The 20075-nt window shown below is 50.1% G+C and overlaps 1 protein-coding gene across 3 annotated transcripts in view; it reads left to right on the forward strand.

Annotated features, from left to right (window-relative positions):
• SPX (spexin hormone) overlaps positions 1–20075 on the forward strand; it is a 79742-nt gene that overhangs the window by 45088 nt on the left and 14579 nt on the right. For 2 of the 3 annotated variants that reach the window (XM_085650576.1, XM_085650577.1), the window contains exon 5: positions 205–291. In XM_085650576.1, coding sequence (XP_085506702.1) covers positions 205–291 — 87 coding nt within the window. The remainder of the gene's footprint in view (positions 1–204; positions 292–20075) is intronic. The other variant, XM_085650578.1, reaches the window with a different exon arrangement.

Here is a 20075-nt window from a genome sequence, read left to right on the forward strand (position 1 = left end):
TTCAAAGTGATCCAGTAGGAGTATTTTACAAAACATTTAAATAGATTTTCAGTTTTAATTTTGATAAAACCAAGAACGTGAAACATCTGTTCTCAAGACCACAGTATTCATCTAAGTTTCTGTACACATTTTTGAGGTACGTTGAGCGCGTCTCTCCTTCTGTAAAGGTTTTCGTTCAGGATATCTCTGTTTTGTTCTCTCTAGAGACACGCAGTCGAAATTCAAATCCGATCAGTATTTCTGAAGCTGCCGCCATGTTCCTTAGCTCGCTGAGGAAAGCACAAGAAGAAGGTAATGCGCCTTTTTACTGTATTTCAAGAGTTTTGCTGCAGGATAATATTTGATGCTCAGAATGACCACAAACTCTAATCACCAAACTTCAAGCTGATTTCAGGGCCACTGTTAAACAGTTTCAAATCTAATGGTTGGTTTTGTTGGATGTGTGGGACTGTGGAGTTGTCTTTGGTACTGTGAAGCCCTGTGGAGAGAGGTGGTCTCTGCAGGGCAGTGTGCTTTTCCATCTTTACCGAAGTAGGGAAGGTAAACAGTAAGACCAGTCAGGGGCATGGTCTCACAGGAGTAAGGAAATGAAAGGACTTGATGAGCCCCACAACCACATTTTAAACAACACAGATGTTGTTTATCATGAATTGTACGTATCAAGGCGTCTGGGAAATAATCTATCTTGAAACATTAAAACACATATGTGAAATATAAAATTACACATCTGGCCATGTCTTGAAATACTTGTGTAGTGATCCTATAAGTGTGGCTTGACTAATATAATTTGTATTGTAAAATGAATACAGAGTTTATAATCACTCGGAGGGAAGACGAAATGAAACATAGTTATAAGATATTTATTTAATACATCAACAATACCTACCACGCTACAGATGAGACAGCACAACTAATTCTAGCCACACACATTCTAATGAAAAAGGCAACTTTAATAGAGCAGGTCAGGAAATTAAACAGCATAACCCCAGGCAGCCGCTTTACAGACTAAGGGCCTCATTTATATATTGGTGGTACGTACACTCCATTGCAACGGTGACGTAGTATACATTTACCGTCATTATGAAGGTCCGCCCCCAAAATGTAAATGCAGGAGGACCTTCAGTTTGGCCACGGCGGAGACTACTCTGTCTCCACCGAAGCCAAATACTCCGATAGCCCTGGGGAGTAAGGTCCGTCGGAAAAATGGCTACATGTCCAACCACCCAATTTCGACGGGTGGACATGCAGTCATTTTTTACTGTTCCATACAGTAAAGAAAAGTAAAATCATTCTAATGCTCCACCGTCAAGGAAAAAGCCTCACATGACGAGGAAAGCATTACTTTTGTATTTTTCAAAACCAAAATCCCGTTTTGAGATTTTCTTTTTGAAAAAAAAAATGAACACTGTTTGCTGCACTGCAGCGTCCTTCCGATGCATCCCTTCAACAAACGGTAAAATGCATTGATAGGAACTGCAGTGAAGGCGGTTCCTGCCAATGCCTTTATAAATGACCGCCAGTTAGGCAGTCTTTTACAAATCCAGTGGCCAGCCCTTCCACAAGGGTAATGGAGCAATTTACTACATTGCCCTGGTGGAACCACGGGCCGTCCACCAGAATATAAATCAGGCTGTAAAATATCTCCTCACTAATACATGAATTTTGCCTAGAAAATCCCACCCATAATTAACCTAACCTACCTACCTCCACATATCACACTGCCACACCACACAAACTGAACAAGAAACAATCAGTCTGCAACATGGTGTTTTTCAAGCTGTAAACCCAACAATAAACAAGCATTGGCAAATGCAATAGGTCTGGCATTGGCCCCCAGCCTTTTGGTATTTCTCGTTTGTTTTGTCATGGTTTGTGCAAACTTTTATTGTTTGGGAAGTTGTCAAGTGCTCATTAAAACTTAAAAAAAAAAAGAAAATACAATTGCTGAAGGCAAAAGTGTTTGTGTGATATCAAAAAATTACACATTACCATGGTAAACCGGGCACTAAAGGGAAATACCTGTGTGTGGAAGTGCTCCTTGTGAAAGGGCAGCATGTCACAACTCACAGTGAAGTCAGTCATTGACTGAAGTGAACTAACAAGATCCCAGACCAATGGATGAAGTCTTGCTGAAAACTTCTTTAAGTAGCTACTTTTAGTATAAGCATAACATCTTAACTAACTCAGACCTATAAAACCCATTGGTCTGGCATTGGCTATTGGCATCACCGTTGAGAAAAAAAGGCAAGAAAGAAGGGAAATAAGTAAAGAAGGAAATGAAAAAGGAAGGGAAAGGAAGGAAGGAAGGCAGGCAGACAAAAAACAAGGACAGAAGGAGGGAAAAAGGAAAGAAGGCAAAAAGAAGGAAGAAGGAAAGAAAAAAGGTAAGAAAGAAAGAAAAAAGCAAAAATGAAAGAAGCAAAGAGGGCAGAACGGGAGGAAAGAAGGAAGAAAAAAGTAAGAAGACAAAACAAAAGAAGGGAAGAAGAAAGAAAGAAAAAGAAAGAAAGAAATGTAAAAAGGAAGAAGGCAAAAGAAAGAACAAAGGAAAGAAAGCAAAAAGAAAGAAGGAAAGAATGCAAATAAAGCAAGAAGTAAAGAAAAAAGAAAAGAAGGAAAAAAAGAAAAAGAATTGAGGAAAGAAGAGAAAAGGAAAGGTAAAAAAAAGAAGGCAAAAAGAAAGAAACAAAAAATAAAAACGTTAAGAAGGCAAGAAATAAAGCTGCAAAAATGGAAAGAAATGAAAAAAGCAATGAAGGCAAAAAAGAAAGTAAGTAAATAAAAAAAAATAATGAAAGAAAGCGAATATGAAAGACAGAAGAAAAGAAAGAAATAGCAAAGAAAAAGAAAAGCAGGCACAGAAGAAAGAAGGAAAGAAAGAATGAAAGAAGGTAAGAGAAAAAGAAAGTAGGGGAAAGAAGGAAAAAGAAACAAAGAATAAAAACGGAAGAAGGAAAGAAGGAATGAAGGAAAGAAGGAAAGAAAAAGGAAATAAAAGGGAAAGAAGGCAAAAAAGGGAAGAAAGAAGGAAAGAAAAAAGGAAAGGCAAAAGAAAAAGAAAGAGGCTGATGTGATGGCATTGCACTTTTCTGTGGAGTGAGTAATAGGTGGGCCTGGCATTGGGTTAATGCAGTGCTTGATTGTTATCTTATATTTTGCAGCTTTGTAGAACGCACTATCACACAGAGGGGTATCCAGGTGCTGAGCAGGTGAGAGTCTAGGTACAACCAGGGCCTAGTGGGACTACTTGAAAAGCCAGGTCTTCAGCTTCTAGTGGAATTACAGAAGTGAGGAGGAGGCACTTATGTATAGCAGCAGGTCGTTCCATGCTTTAGGAGCAATGTAGGAGAAGGCTAGACTGCCAAATATGGTTTTCCGTATCTGTGGGATTTGTGCAAGTAGGAGTCGTGATGAGTGGGGGTATCTGGAAGGCTTGTGAAAGCAGTTGCAATTGTTGAGGTATGATGGACCAGTGTTATGTAGTTATTGCCTTGAAAGTCTGGGTGAGGGGTTTGAATTGTGCTAGGTTGTGGATGGGGAGCCAGTGGAGCTTCTTCAGTTATTGTGTGATGTGAGTGTGGACTGGGAGGTTGAGTGATTCTGGCCACAGAGTTCTGAATGGTCGGCAGCCTTCTGGCATTTCTTTGTTGATCTCGTCATAGAGGGTGTTGTCATAGTATAGTTCAGCTTGCTTGTGACTTGGGCATGCATGACAGTTTTACGGGCGCTGATTTGGAGTAATTTATCAATGTTCCTCAGCACCTTCAAGATATGAAAGTACGAGGCAGTTGACAGCATTGAATTTGGGGTCATGTCAAGTTTGGTTTCAATGATGATCCTGAGGATCTTGGCATGGGTTATGGGGGTGGGTGTCAGTTTTAGCTCTGTTGACCACTAGGTGGAGTCCCACAGTGTGTGCTCTTCATGAAGATTACAATGTCAGTCTTGTCGATGTTCAGCTTAGGCAGTTGGTCTTCATCCAGTGGGCAGTTTCAGTGAAGCAGGCATTGAACTAGATTTAAGCACGGTGTGTTTTGTCTGTAAGGGAGAGAATGGGTTGCTCGGGATAGGAGAGGTTGTTGATATCATGAGAGAGAGGATGATGCTCATCAGAGGGATCAGGTATGCATTGAAGAAGGTTGGTCTCTTGAGGTTCCTTGCTGAACTCCGCCGATGAGGTCATGAGTGTCCGATGTGTACAGTGTAAGGCTAACTGAGTGGGTCCTTCTGGAAGGAGCAGATCCATCAGAGTGTGTTCCCTTGAATTCTGATGTTGTGTAGTCTTTGGATATAGATGATAGATGGGGTGAAAGATTGTTTCACATGCTACTGAAAAATCCAGGTGGATGAAGGCCATCATGCCTCCTCTGTCCAGATGCAAATGCCATACTTGGCAGCGATGAGGGCAGTTTCCGTGCTGTGATTATGTCTGAAACCAGACTGAGTGATATCAAGTTGTTGCTGGTCATTGAGCTATTTGGTGAGGTGTATGTTGATTAATTTCTCTAAGGGCTTGACCTGGAATGGTAGCAAGGAGATCGGTCTGTAGTTGGCGAGCAGTGAAGGGTCAGCGGAGGGGTTCTTCAGCAATTGGAGGACAGTTGTGTGTTTCTAAGCATCTGGGAATGTACTGAAGTGGTGGAGGCATTCAGAATGGGTGTGAGCATGTTGCTGATTTGTTGCAGTCCCTTCGAGTAGGTGTGGTGGAGCCAGGTGTCCGATTGGAACCCTGAGTGGATGGACTTCATGGTGGTGGTGGGTTCTTCTGGGGTGATGATGGTCCATGTGGTTCGCCCTGATTCTTTGGATAAGATTAGGAGGCATTTCGGCGAGGCCTGTCAGGTTCAGTTGCGGGCTGTAGATGTTGTATATGGTATTGATTTTGTTGCTGAAAAATTTAGAGAAATTGTTGCAGAGGTCCCGCAATGGGGTGATCAAGTTGGAGGCAGCCAATGGTGAGGTGAAAACTTTTATAATGGCAAAGATGTCTTTGCTTCTGTTGGTGCTGGTATTGATGCAGTCCATCACAGCAGTGCGTTTGGTGGTCCGGATCATTTGGTGGTAGAGTCTTAGGGTGGATTTTTTTGAATGTGCTCCTGTCTGCATTGTCCTGGCTCATTCTCCATTTGCATTCAGTTGTTTGCAGTGGAGTTTCATCAGTCTGAGTTCCTCCATGTACCAACTGGCCAGGAGTTTGTATCTTATTGTATTGCTGTGTTTGAGGGGGGCCATGGAATTGGTGCAGGAAGTGATCCAATCATTGAAAGTCTTGATGGTTTTGGGAAGGCTATTGCCCTGTTCAGTCAATAGGTGCTGACAGCGGTGTTCCAGTCCTTGGTAGTATTGTTGTCCCAGTTTCAGCTGGCTGGTCTGATGGTGGTGGTGCGTGTGTGTTGGACCAGGATAGGGTTGCTCAACTTGACAAGGGCGTGGTCTGTCCATGGGACTAGTGTAGGCTCGTCAACTTGGATGTAGCTGAAGTTGGTGAAAATAAGATCCAGGAGGTGCCCATCAACATAGGTAGGTCCCTTTACTTGTTGGGTGAGACCCTGGCTTCCAAGGTCTTCAATAAGTGCTCTTGAGACGGGGCTGGCTTCTGTTTGTGGCTCCATTGATGATGTTGGTATAGCACTGTGCTTTGGCACATGTGATAAGCTGTCTAGGTGTTGCATGGAGAGAATTCAGCATGTATAGGTCCTATGGCATTCTGAATAGAGTGACACATCACTCCGGGTGGTGTTTGAAATATACACTCGCAATTATTAAAAAGGCAGATGTCCAATTTTCCACTGTCATGGGAACCTTAGGGTGCCTGGCCAATTCCCATACTTATTCCTTGGAACCCTCTTTCGTTTGTACTTCCTGATGTATCAACTTAAAAACATTGGAAAATTCACCCTTCTGTATCTTATCTTTAGATGCCTGTACCAAATGCTTTCTTAGGAGCGTGTCAAAACCCATATAAAGCAATCTCTAAACTTTTTTTCTATTTCCTGTTCCAGTGTCGGCCTCTCCTGCCCCCTGCTTCACTGTCCCCTTCTTGCTCTTATAACTCTTTTTAGACTCTGCTGATTTAGGGTCCACTCCAGGCTTACCTTCTCTTCCTGCCCAGGACTCAATGCTCTCCTTATAATCTGTCTCTCCTTCTCCCACTTAGTTCAACACTGAATCCTCACCCATGTCAGCATACACTACCTGCAGCACCTTGCGTTCCTCTTCTCCCATATCACTCCCCAACAGTGTCCACCATTTACCCATACCTTGCCTGAAAGGCAACTGCTCCTTCCTTCCTTCTTTAGTTTGTGACCACTTAATACTACTATCCTCTGTCATCTTCTGATCTCTAAGTCATTCTCCCGACACCTGAAACTCACCAATTGTCCTTCAGTTGTTAAACTCACCCCCTGACAGATCCATTTCTGTCACGTCCTTACAAACGTGTTTTCAGCTAGAACTCCTGCTGCTACACAATCAAACCATCCTCACATTTGTATTTATCCTCCTCATAATCCATTTTCTCTTCAGACAGCCGTTCATCATCATTTCATGCACCACACCATCTAGAATTTGCACCAGATAACTCTCAGTTTCCAACACCAACTTCATCCATCCACTGATGTTTCTGTGCTGATTTTTATGTCATGGAGATGGTCCTGGACTCTTGCCTCCCATCGGACTGGTACCAACAAGCTGCTCCAGACTTGGTCAGTGGCCATCAGCTACTTTTGCTTGAATCATGGCGGTACTTCCATCCTATTCACCTACCCTGAATAGCACATTTCCCCAAACGTCTCATCAGCCACAACAGACTGCTCTAAATTTGATGTCTGCACTCTGTCTGTGACCCAAATATATCATCCTCGTCTTAAGCTTGCCATGGGCCTTGTTACCTTATTGTCAATTCTCTCTTCGTGATCTTCCATCTGGTTGAACCTTAAAGATTCTGTCCTCTTGCCACTAGTCTCTTTATGCCTGGTGTAACCTCCCTATTGTCCACCTCCCAGTGCTGCCTTCATTATTCATAGTGCTAAGTTGTCTCATCAAAATGATAATGTTTCCACTTGGATGGTTTGCAATATCATCTTGCCTTCTTTTATACTGTGCTTTAGTGCATTGTAAGGTTTCCTGGACAGACAGCACCACTGGCTCTTCGGGTGCTGTCTTGCCTTCTTCAGGCTGTGAGTCTGAAATACAAATTGACACACAGTCCCCTGCCGTGGGTGGCGCCATATTGGAGATGGCAACGCCTTTTCTAAACTGTGTCTCGTGCATGCAGCTGTTGTCAGTGCCGTGGCCTCAGCCACTGTAGATCCCTTGATGGCCTGTCCCTACACATCATCAATCTGCCCACCCACCGCCTCACATCCTCCCAAGACTCCACTCGCTGCCTCCTTTTACAGCTGCATGGTGCATATTTTCTTATGCCCTTTGTCTGAACCCACCTTTGCTCAGCAGGTAAATGACTACCACCCAGCTGGGAAAACTGACTACCATGCATCCCTGACTCTACCTCTGCAACCCTAGGCACCCCCACCCCCAGTCTTTCCTCATTTCTTCTTCATATCTACTGAACCTGTCCGGCAGCCATGAACACGCCAGCACTGCTGTACCAACCCCACTGGCTGACAGCCTCTTGGGGTGGCATTGCCCAACCCAAGCCTGCTCTAGGACATCCTGCTTCATCAAATCCTCCATAGGTTTCTCCAGCAACACTTAACGCCTCAACTACCAATCCTTATTTAATATCACCCTCCACAAAAAAAAACTACTCACTAACTAAGCCACAATACTGCTGACCTGGCTGCCAGAACTATCCTGTCAGTACCCTGGGTGTTACAATGGCTAAGTAAGCTGTTTCCTACCTCTGACTTGCACAAAACCCACATCTAAACCCACAATCACTGTAAAAGTCATGTTACCAAGTGAGGTGACATGCACTGCTCGCCCAACATGCCAGGGAAGAGACTGGCAAGCTCTACTGTCCTAAGCTTCCCCTGCAATCTTATGGTGTCTAATAGTTATGTAGCTGTTTCAGTCTCGTTTTTTGTGACTGATGCTCTATACTCTGTGAAAAGCTGATTATCCATGCAGCACAGCCCCATGACTCAAACAAGTCTAATCCTGAAACCATGGATTACATTACATAATCGTACATTATTAATATTGCTTTTTAAGGGCTCTCTTTAAGCCAACTCTTGTTGGAATTTGGGTTGAGGCACTCATGGCTGGATAGGCCTTTTAATCCACTGAGCTTTATTCTTGGAGGCCGGTTATGATAGACCAGGACCATGCCTCGAGGCTCTGTCACTTCCCCAGCTCCCCGACATTAATTTCAGCAAGTACGAGGAGACTTCAAGTGAGAGAGGGAAGAGAGGGAGGGAGATGGAAGGTAAAAAGTAAGCAATCAGAGGGGGAAAAGGGAGATGAGAAAGAGAAGAGAAGAGAAGGAGAGAGAGAGAATGGATGGATTTAAAGAGGGAGATCGCTCGAGGAGACAAAGGTAGCCAGGTTGGTTTGATCATTTTTGCCGGGGCTGCTTTTAGTTCCCCAGTCTGGCCATGGAGACACTTAAATGTTTATTGCTGTAGATATTGTTGTAGAACTGCATTTTCTACTTTGTCTTAAAGCAAATGTCTAAGTACATTTAAAATCTTTATCGAACGTACCTGCAGAGCAGGCGCCATCATGTGGGTATTACATATTTTTCAAGCTGTAGTCTAAAGTCCATGCTATTTGCCACTCTACTTAACCTTAACACAGCTAAAGGATCAACCTAAAGCATGACTAAATCCTCCATAGCACTGATATCTAAACAAGGCAAAGACTCACCTCCTTGCCAGTCGTATAGGCCAATCTCCTTGATTAATTTTGATCTTAAGCCCTTAGCCATGTTCCTGGGCAATTTAGACTCTTTCCTGTCCTCATTCACTCTTATCAGGGAGGCTTTATACTCAACCGAGCTATGAGTGATAAGACTAAACAGAAAATTCAGAACAATTTGTGTTTTTTGGTATTCATCCTCATTCCCAAAATCCCCATAACCACAAAACATCAGCCATTTATGCCAAGTAATGGGCAAATTAAATATTAAATACATATTTGTGGAAGCGATCATGCTTCCAAGGTAGATTTTCCCAGTCCACCACAATGGCAACATGTGAAAAAGGGTTATTGGCAATTTAAACACTGTTATAGGGCCCAGACCTTCTACCGGCCCCAACCCGAAATGCAGAACTCTGGGCTATATCAAGCCCCACAGCGGGGTGGGCCCATCAATGCCTGGATGTGGGATGACAGAAGCTGCCTGGTTATTCAGAGATGATTAAAAAACGAACCTTTGCTATTTTCTAATTCTATGGACCTTGGGCAACATCTACTGATGTGTCTGGACACAGTCTGCCATCTGGATCTACTGATGTGTCTGGACACAGTCTGCCATCTGGATCCTGGGCTCCGGGGCATACCTCATACTGCCTCGAGTCCATCCTCCACCTTGTCGAGTGTCAGGCTAAAGATTTGCTTTGTTCAGGGAGGCCGTATTGTGCATATGGCCATCCCAGAAAAATATAATGTGAAATGGGTGTGCCCATCGATATTTTGTGTCATGAAAGATGAGGAAGTCTGTGATGGGTCTGAAACTTCGCCGTTTCACAAGTGTGGTGGCTGAAAGATCCTGAAAGAGGAGGAACTGTGCACCATCATATGGCGAGCCTTGGCCATAATTGCGTCTTTATCTGTGAAGAGATGTATGCCTGTTAAGACATCCGGAATTGTATTCCTGGCCCTATGAAGGGGCACGTCCCAATGCTTTCTCTCCATTAGGATGGGCTGACTGCCACTTCTCTTATAAATGGCATTGAAAAGGTCCATGAGGATTTTAGAATGTCGGTGTCTAAGATGCTAGTTGGTATTCCTTGTTTGCAAATATTGTTAAGCTTTGACCCATTTTCGAGGTTGTTTCATTTTCTCATGCAGAATATGTTGATCCTCAAGCTGCAGAATCTTTTGCTTAAGCGCCTTCCTGTCTTCCATTTGTTTATCAGTGGAAGTTTATGCCTGGGCCACTCTCACCCCAATGTCATTGACGTCTCGCTGGAGGGCATGTAGGTCTTGTTGGAGGTCAGTAGTAACCCTCTTAATGTCAATCAATGAATCAGGATTTTTATAGCGCTGCTAATCACCCAGTAGTGTATCCAGGTGCTTGCAGGTCCCGAAAGGCTCATTCAAACTGCTAGGTCTTAAAGGCCCTTCGGAATTGCGGAAATGAGGTGATGGTCCGGAGCTGCATGGGGAGATTGTTCCAGGTCTTTGCTGCAATGTAGGAGAATAAGCATCCTCCACTTCTGCTTCAGTGGATGCGGGACATGCGGACAAGTGATAGGGAGGCAGAGCGTAATCTTCTTGGTGGGTGGTGGAAGTTCAGATGGTGGTTAATGTAGGTGTGTCCTTGGTTGTGTTGAGCCTTGTGTGTGTGGGTCAGCAGCTTAAATTGGCATCTCTTTCCGTACAGGGAGCCAGTAGAGTCACCTGAGGCGGGTGTGATGTGGATTCATTGGGGGGGGAATCGAGGATGAGTCTGAGTGCAGCGTTCTGTATGGTTTAGGTTTAGGTCTTTTTTATTGAAGAGTGTCAAGAATGGTATTAGCATTTAGCGCCTACAACCCAGCGGGCCGGCGAATGTCACAAAGTGATTGCAGCACGGTAGCAGCGTTGGGCACATATCGAACAGAATGAGCTCTAACACAGCATGTCGCCTACAACCCTTCTGGGCCGGCCGCGTTTCTAACCAGGAGGATAAGGACACACCCACTCCCACGTAGCCTCTGCCGGAGGACTGTTCCTTCATGGGAAGCTTGTAGTATAGAATAAGGGAAACCCCCCTCCTGAAGTCATTGGCCCAGAAGGTTGCAACGCTAGAAGGCCTGTGCGCTATGCAGAGTAGGGAGCTCGCCGGCTCCGCCGTCCCCCAGGACAGCAGCCGCTCCTGACACTCAAATAGAGAAGATCCCCCCCCAACTCCCACCCCCCCCAACCTTCCCTCTGTCCAGTGCGTATGTCAGATCTCCCTGTCCCCTTCTGTCACCCCCCCCCCAGGTCCCGGCTCTGCGTCTATTCAGAAGGCCTAATCTTCCTGCGAGGTGAGCCGCAGGAGTCGGAGGTATCTCGGGCATGTCAGCTCCTGGAACTCCGCAACCAGTAGAGACTGAAACGGCTGCCAAAGATCAAGGAACTGCTCCACGTCCCCCGCCACCGTAAGTGACATCTTCTCCATGCCCAAGACATGCCACAGTCTGTGGAGCCAACCCGTAACCGTGGGGAGTGTCGTGGTGCGCCAGTGTGCTAAGATGTTCTGTATCGCCGATCCCAATGCGATGGCTATCTGCCTACCTCTGCGGGATTTTAACAGGTACATCAGGCTATTCGGGAGGCCTAATAAGACATAGGCGGGGAAACGTGGCAGCTCAATACCGAAATGAAGGTCAACATCGTCTATCACCTCTTTCCAGTAGGAACCCAGGAGCGGACAATCCCACAGAATGTGTGTCAATGTACCCACTCGCCACACCCCCTCCAACAGCTGGCGTCTTTACTGTGGTCCATGTCGTGCATGCGTTCCGGGGTGTAATACCAATATGTGGAGACTTTCGTGAGAGTTTCAGTGAGGCCCGTGTGGTATGCCGAGTGTCTGGCTCTATATGCTACTTGTTCCCACTCTTTAGTGCTCAAGGGCCTTCCCAACTCTCTCTCCCATCGTTCCCTCCCTGGGTTGTGAAAGTGTGAGGTGGGAAGCTGGAGGAATCGATACAGGTCAGTTATGAGCTTTGCGTCGGTCGTGCGGGATAGGAGCCAGCGTTCGTAGGGAAGGAGTCTCCGATTCGCCGTTTCCCGCACCTGAGGATTCATGGCCCAGTGGCGAACCTGCAAATAGCGTAGCCTCTCGGTCTCCGGAAAGGTGTATTCCTGTCGGAAGTGCGTGAAGGGGATAACCCCCTCCGAATCATACATGTGGCATAGGGCCCTGCAGCCCGCCTCGCGCCAGTGACCAAAGGCTCTTCCTTCCATGCCCGGGGTGAAGTCGGGGTTATCTATCAAGGGTGTTAGTGGCGATGGGAAGGTCGTCAGACCGTGCATGGCATAGGTAGCATCCCATTCCCGCAAAGGCACCCTTGTAATATAGGAGGCGTAGAGGTTCGCCGGTCGGTGAGCCCTACGCAAGACCGGTATTTCTTGTAGTGGTCGACCCGCCACCGCCTGATCCTGGAAGAGCCAGTGCTTGTCCGATTCCCATCTGCTCCATTCTACCAGGTAACGTAGTTGTGCCGCTTGATAGTACTTACGGAGATCCGGAATCCCCAGACCCCCCGCCTCCGGCGCCAACATTGAGAGAGCTCTCCTCATCCTAGGCTGCTTGCCCTGCCAAATAAAACGCCCCAGGTCTGATTGCATCTGCTGAATCCAGCCGACTGGTGGCTGCACTGGGAGCGCTCGGAACAGGTACAGTATCTGGGGCAGGATCGTCATTTTGACGGCTGCTATTTTACCCAGCAACGAGAGGGTGCCGCGGTCCCATCGGCCCATCTCGTCCCGAACCTTCTTGCCCAAGGTGAGGTAATTAGCCGCTACCACAGCGGGGACCGTGGGGGCCAGTTGGATCCCCAAATATGGTACCAGGTCCGTTGACCAGACTATCGGGAACCAGTCCCGCAAGTGGGCGCGGGTTGCCGATTTAAGAGACAGGTCCAATGCCACCGATTTCCCCATGTTCATCTTAAAGCCCGCGACCTCCGCAAAGGCGGTCAGCTCTGCAATACTGGCTGGAAGGGCCTGGAGTGGGTCCTCTAGGGACAAAATGACATCGTCAGCATACAGGCTAATAGCGTGAGTAAAGCCACCAAACTTCACCCCTCTCACAGCTGGGTTGTCACGTATCCGTTGAGCAAAAGGCTCCATGTACAGAGCGAAGAGGAGAGGGGACAACGGGCATCCCTGCCTCGTTCCTCTCTCGATGGCAAAGCTCCCGGAGCTGTAACCGTTCACCCGCACCACCGCCGTCGGGAGTTTATAGCAATTGAGGATCTGACATCGGAACATGTCCCCCAGCCCCGCCTTCAGTAACACCCGCTCCAGATACGGCCAGTGAACTCGGTCGAACGCCTTTTCGGCGTCTATCGAGAGAAGCATCCTCTCACCCGGAATCCGTGACGCCTTCTCTATGAGATGAACAATCCTCTTGGTATTGTCCACCGTCTGCCGTCCCGGGACAAAGCCCGCCTGGTCCGGGTCCACGAGTCCCGGTAAGTGAGGGGCCAATCGGGACGCCAGGATCCCGGTATATAGTTTGAGATCTATATTTAAAAGAGAAATTGGCCGATAAGACCCACACTGCGCCCGATCCTTCCCCGGCTTGGGAATGACCGTGAGGGAGGCCCGCAGCAGGTCCGGTGAGATGGGGCCCGGCTTGGAGAACGAGTTAAAAAGGCGCGTGAGGAGTGGGTCCAGCAACCCGCAAAACGTTTTATAGAAGAGGGGCGTATAGCCGTCCGGCCCAGGAGATTTGCCGTGCTTGAGGTTGGCAATAGCGGAGATCACTTCCTCCACCCGTATGTCCCGGTCTAGATCCGCCGCTTGGGTAGGGGACAAGGAAGGCAGTGAAACCGAGTCTAGGTACTTCGTCATCGCGGATTCGTCCAGGGGGTCCCCGGTGTAGAGGTCAGCGTAAAACCTCCAAAAGGTCTCTGCTATATGCGCATCCTCCGTGACCAACCGACCCGTAGGGTCGGAGATTTCTTTCACTATCTGTTTTTGTCGGGCCACCCGAAGCCTAGTCGCCAACAGCCGACCGCATTTGTCCCCCCCGTGTAATAGGCGTGCCGTAAACGCAAGGCCGCGTATTCTGCGCGGTCCATATCTAAGGCTGTCAAGAGTTTCCTCGCCTCCTTAAGCTGGCGCCATATCCTAGGAGCGCCTGTTCTACAATGCATCTGTTCTAGCTCCCGTACCCTTTGAGTGAGTTCCTCCCGTTTATGCCGCCGGTCCTTGTTATCCGCCGACGAGATAGCAATAAATTCCCCCCGGAGTACCGCCTTCAGAGCAGCCCAGTGGGTCGCTCGAGATGTGTCCGATTCATCATTATGGGATTGATATTCCCGAATCTTGTTAGATATATCCGAGACGACCGCTCGCTTGTGTAGTAAAGCGTCGCGCAGACGCCACACCCGAGGGGGGCAGGAAACCGGCGGTAGGCTAAGCGTAGCGCTAACTGGGGCGTGATCCCACAAGGAGATCACTCCCATCTCGGTGGCCAGGGTGCGAACTGGCCCAGTGACCAGTAGGTGCTCCAGTCTCGTGTAAGTTTTGTGTGCGTAGGAATAGTATGAGTACTCCCGCGCCGTAGGGTGCTGGCTACGCCATAGGTCATGAAGGTCCATGTCGGACAGGTGTGCCTTGCACCCGGCCGAGAATTCACTGGCCTGAGGTGAACGGTGTGCCGATCTGTCAAGCGCCGAGCTAAAGACCATATTAAAGTCCCCCCCGATTATAATGTGCCTGTCCGGTGTGGCCGTGATCTTCCCCAGCGCCGCGCGGAGAAAACGCTCCTGTTGATCATTCGGGCTGTAGAGGGATCCCATCGTAAAGTGAAGATCCCCCACTCTACACCGGTATACCAACAGTCGGCCTTTTTGTTCCGCTATTTTGTGGAGGACCTCTCCCCTAAAAGTCCTAGCTACCAGGATCGCAACCCCCGTCGTCTTAGTGTTGCCTGATGAGAAGAATTGTGTTGGGAATTTCTGTGAGCGCAGTCTGTGGCAATCTCTGGGCAGGAGGTGAGTCTCCTGGAGGAGACATATATCAGCCTGGGTGCCTTCTAACAGGGACAGTACCGCGCGCCGTTTAACTGGGTTATTGAGGCCCCGGACGTTAAGCGTTACAATCTTAAGAGTCACTGGTGGCATGTTGTGAAACTATAGGGATAGCATAGGTCACCTGTGGGCCAAGCAGCCGCGTCGCAGAAGCCCTCCCTGCGGCTCGTGATCCGCTAACGCACCGGACACCCCCCCTTCCCTCCCTGGGTCCCCCCCCTGTCCACCCTGCCCCCGGACCCCCTTCCCTCCCTCCCTCCCCCCGCCCCCCCTCAAAACACCCTGAAACTACCCCCAAACCCCAACCACAACAACCCTCCAACTCCCCTGAATCCCCCTCCCCTCTCCCTCCTCCCCCTGTTCCAATCCCCATCCCTCAATAGTCCAAGTTGAGTTCCCAAGGGAACCAGTCTATGGAGAAGTTCCGAAGTGGACGTCCAGCCACTGTCCCCTCCCCGCGACCCCCCACTTCCCCCCCAGCCCCCAAACCTGCTTTAGAAGTTGGCTGTGGTGATCTCCCCCCGGAGCTTTCTTACGCCGTCAGCGCAACACCGCCGGAGCCAGTGGTCTCGGCCACCGCCGACATCGCGTCGGCCATACCTGCCCCCCGTGTGGGAGAGTCCGGCCGGGCTCGCCGATCCCGGGATCGCCGCCCGGCCACCCGCTGCCATCCATCCTCTCCAGAGCGCCCCCGGCGCTGTGAGACAATGTCATCCTCCCCAGCGGTGAGGCCCAGGACCCCGCACGTTTCCTGAAGGGAGCGTAATTTATGCAGGGTTCCATTCCATCTGAAAATAAGTCTGAAGGGGTGGCCCCAGGCATAAGGCGTTCGGTGTTCTCTCAGGAAGTCGGTGGCTATCTTAAATGTCTTCCGTTTCTGGAGCGTGATGGCCGACAGGTCCTGATATAATGCCACCGAGTGTCCCCGGAAAGTCAGGGGCTGCCGCTTCCGAGCCTCCGCCATGATACGCTCCTTGAGCGGGCAGTCTGGGAGGTAAGCCAGAATGTCCGGGGGAGGCATGGATGCTCTCCGCGGTGCCCCTACTCTGTGCGCCCTGTCTATGCGGATGGGAAAGTCCTCCGGCTCCCCCAGAACCTCTCGGAACAGGCCTCTCAAGTAACCTGCCACGTCCGTACCTTCCTCTGCAGATGGGACTCCGCGAACCCGTACGTTGTTTCGCCGAGACCTATTCTCAAGGTCCTCGGCATGTGCTTGAAGGTCAATCTGCTGATCTCTGAGTCTCAGCACCTCCTGTTGGAGTTGTTCAACCTCCTCGTCCCTCCGTTGGCCTGCCTCTTCCGCCGTGGCCACCCGTTCGCCCAAGCCGTCCACCTCTCGGCGGATCTCCCGCACTTCGCCGGCTACTTCTTTCTTTAGAGTTTGAAAATCCTCCCGAAGGGATCCGAAGAGGGACTCCATAAAGGACCTGGTGAGTGGGGGTTCTCCCCCGTTGGGGTCCGGGGCACTACCGGAGGCGTGGGGCGACTGCTGCCCCCTGTCCACTCTCTGCGGGTGGCGGCTCAACAGTTCGGGGAGGGTGCGTTCTCCTTTCTTCCCTCCTTTACTGCCTGCCATGTCCGCGCCGCTAGGCCTCCGCCGGGGCCCCTGCTCCGGCTCCGCGTGTCTGTGCGCTCTCCACACACCCCTACTCCTCCGTCCTCGTGGCCTTCTCATCCTCCTAGCGTGGGTGCTGCGCCTCAGGCCCTGTCCCCCGGCCGTTGGAGGTGCTCTATCCTGTGGACCAGCTCCCCCTCGGTGACATCCTCCCGACCCGGCGCGTGGGGGAGCCCGGCTGTTGCAGGGTCTAGTCCCTCTACCCCGCCAGTCTTACTTGTGCCACCAGGCCGCCCCGGCTCGTGCTCCACTCGGTGTTCCTCTGCTCCCGCCGTGTCCCAGCTCGGTCCGACTGAGGCCGGGGGGGACGGAAAGGAAAACGGGAGCCACCAATCCACTCCAGCCCGTCCCCCGCAGGGCACCGTGTCACGGTCCGTCCGCCGCCGCCGCCTGTGTGGAGGAGTACAGTCCCGGCAGCTCCGCTTTGCTGGGCCCGCTGTCCGCTCCGGGGAAGGCCACCGTCCGGGAGTCTACGTGCCTGCCGCCTTCCGGGCGTCGGCCGTTGCTGCGCCACACCTCGCCGGTGCACCTCACTGCCTCCCGGGCTCCGCTGCGACCTTGGGGCTCTGTGTTCTGGCCGCCGCTCCACGTGCAAACTACCTCGTGGCGGGCCCAGAGCTGGGCGTGTGTCCACCGGGGTCTGCTCGCCCCTCGATATGCCGCTGTTGGTGTGCCCTCTCCGCCCGGCCAATGCTGCCCTTCTCTGTCTGGCATCGGCGGGCCCCGCCCCGAAGCTGTAGGCCGCGTCGCTGGGCTCGGTGCTCACGTAGTCTTGCGGCCGAGCACGCTCTCCCGGGGCCCGGCCCGAAGCTCCGCCTCCTTTCGGTGGTGCCGTCCCCGCTGTCCGGAGGGTGCCGCGTACATGTGTCGTGCCCTCTGGCTCATCAAACAGCCTCCCTTCGTGCTCCGCCGGCTCCTCTGCTTGTTCTCCCGGAGAATTGGGGGGAGAAACTGCGATTTAACTAGGTCCGGAGGCGTAGAGGAGCGGGAGCCGGTCGAGAAGACGTCCGCTCACCCCGCCATCTTGGCCACGCCCCCGTTCTGTATGGTTTAAAAGTCTCTGTAGGAGGTGTTCAGCGATTCCAATGTAGAGAGCGTTTCCCTATTCCAGTCGGCTGGTGATGAGGGCCTGTGTCACAGTGCATATTGTGTTCAGGGGTAGCCACTTGAAGATCTTCCGTAGCATCTGCAGAGTGAGGAAGCAGACGGAGGAGATTTGATGGTGAGCTTGTTATCAATGATGGTTCTGAGGGTCCTGGCATGGTCGGGAGGTGTGGGTGCAGGTCTAAGGGCTACCAGGAGTTGTTCCAGGGGTTGCTGTTGTTGTTGGAGATCAGTACTTCAGTCTTGTCTGTGTTCAGCTTCATCCAGTCAGTGACCCTTGTCATGCATCTTTGGCAGTCGGTTCTAGTGATGGCAGGGTCATCGGTGAGGGAGAAGATGAGTTGGGTGCCGTCTGCATAGGATGTTATGTTGAGACCGTGTGCTCTGACGATGCTGGCCAGTGGGGCCTCCTTGAGTTCTTGCAAAAGTTGGAGGAGTAGGCCCCTTGGTGATTGGCTGTGTTTGGTCACCTTGAGTTTCCACAAGTCCTTTGAATTCTGCTGGAGCCAATTTGTCATCTTTTGGCTTACAATGGGAGGGCTGCTAAAGAAAAGTCTTAATGATGCTCTGTTTTTTGCCACTGCCTCCTGTCATGGTTCCAGTATATCTTGGGGATCACCTGCCACTGTGAGGTGGATCAAGAATTGTTCTTCTCCCTGGTTGGCAGACACCCCACAAGTTACAGTGTTAATGTCACAGTATTTGAATATCTGATGGCCCTGAAGGGCAACCTGCTTCTCTTCAATCAGACGACCTCCATCATGGAAGGTGCAAGACGGACTGTGTAGGAGTCAGGGGCAGGGGTGTGACCCTACATTATAGGGCCCAGTGTTGAAGGGGGAAGCCAGCTTAATCATCACAAGGCACAACTGCATAATGCCTCAAGCGACTCTTGGTTGCAGCTTACAAGGCCCTGTCAGCTCGGAATCTCCAACAAGGCACAAAGCAGCAAATAAAAGCCCATGCACAGGCTCCCCTTGTTAAGCAGATTTGATGTTGATCATGAGTAGCAACTGCAATGAGACCGCAGGATTATTGTGGTGGTCATCATGCAGTCCGTAATAGTGGGGTGCTGCTTGATCTGGGTACTCAATGTATTATTAGGCCTCAACTGCACCGTAAGGAGTGTAGCACTGGCTGTGCCCCAAGGCCTCCAAGCCCATCTCTAAAATCAATAGGGGTCCCTCTGGGCCAGATCCATCCCTCTTAGACCTCTTTTTTCCAGGGTGTCACCAAAGGGGCACCTGCAGAAATGGGCCCTGGGTCTCAGATGCCAGGGCCATACACAGGGATTAAGTCTCCTATGTGGTCCCCATCTCTGATGCAGTATATTTCATGTCTGGGCATACCCAAGGGCCAACCTTTCTAAGTGGCCTGCGATCACCTCTCAACCAAGATGCAATTCTCATGACCCAGGCTGTGCAGGGTCACACCTTCACAGGGCATCATGTCTCTTCTGCATGACTCACCTAGTGTGCTCAGTGCCTGTGTCATTCACTCTAGTGTGTAATGGTGAAGTCCACTTTTCAAGGTAAAGTAAAAGGGGAGGGTGGTCTGGGTCAGACTAGCTCTTCCTGCCCCCCCCCCCCGCTCACCTCCTCTCTTTGGCGCTACTGTGTGGAAGTGCTGGTGACAAACGGTGTTAGGCTTTGGGCACAGGGGATGCGCGATCCAGCAAGGATCAGACTGTTGGTTTCACCAGGGATCCAGGGGTACACCTGAGGGCCAAGCCATGCCTCCAAGCAACCAGGTCTCGTCCCCAGCCAATATCAGCTCTCAGGGCCTGGGCCTCATGGCCGCGCCGGCTCATGGGACTTGCCTCTCTTGCATCAGGGATTCCAATCATGCTTGATGTTGAGCCTGATTTTCTGCAAGGCGCATCAGCCGGCCAAACCTGGTCCACCGGACTTTGAAGTGAAGAGCATGACTGCGGATCATCCCTGCTGTTGGCACCAGGGCTGATTTCTTCTGAGCCAGATGGGGAGCCTGCGAGCTCTGGGTCTGTAATCTTTTCACGCTTGGCCAAGCCCCCCCTTTTGGGAGCTTTTAAACCTCCCGCAGAACAGTATGCCGAGATTCTGATTCTCCATCAGACTCTTACCCTGCAAAACGTTTTAAAAGCCTCATGATGCTTTTTCGTACAGATTTCAAGTCCATAAAAAGTGCATCAGTAGCTGCAAGTATAATTTCCCAGCACCTTAAATCTGCCATCATGACCCAGCATTTGCATCCAGAAAATCCTGTAAATTCCCAGGTAAAAATTTCTAACTGGTATACTTGTTTAAACTAATGGAGTGAGCCATAAATAAAAACCTTAACCGGTTTAGTTAAACTACTAACATTCTACACCCTATTCAGTATGGTTTCTGTCCAGGAGGCAAAACAAAGGGGCATATTTACAATGGAAGTGACGGAGCGCGGCGTTAGCCTTCTTGGCTTAACGCCGTTCTCCGCCATTACTGGAACGCAGGGCTGCACCATATTTGGAACAAGAT

The sequence above is a fragment of the Triturus cristatus genome, chromosome 4_1 (genome assembly GCF_964204655.1).
Source record: "Triturus cristatus chromosome 4_1, aTriCri1.1, whole genome shotgun sequence".
Taxonomy (NCBI): domain Eukaryota; kingdom Metazoa; phylum Chordata; class Amphibia; order Caudata; family Salamandridae; genus Triturus; species Triturus cristatus.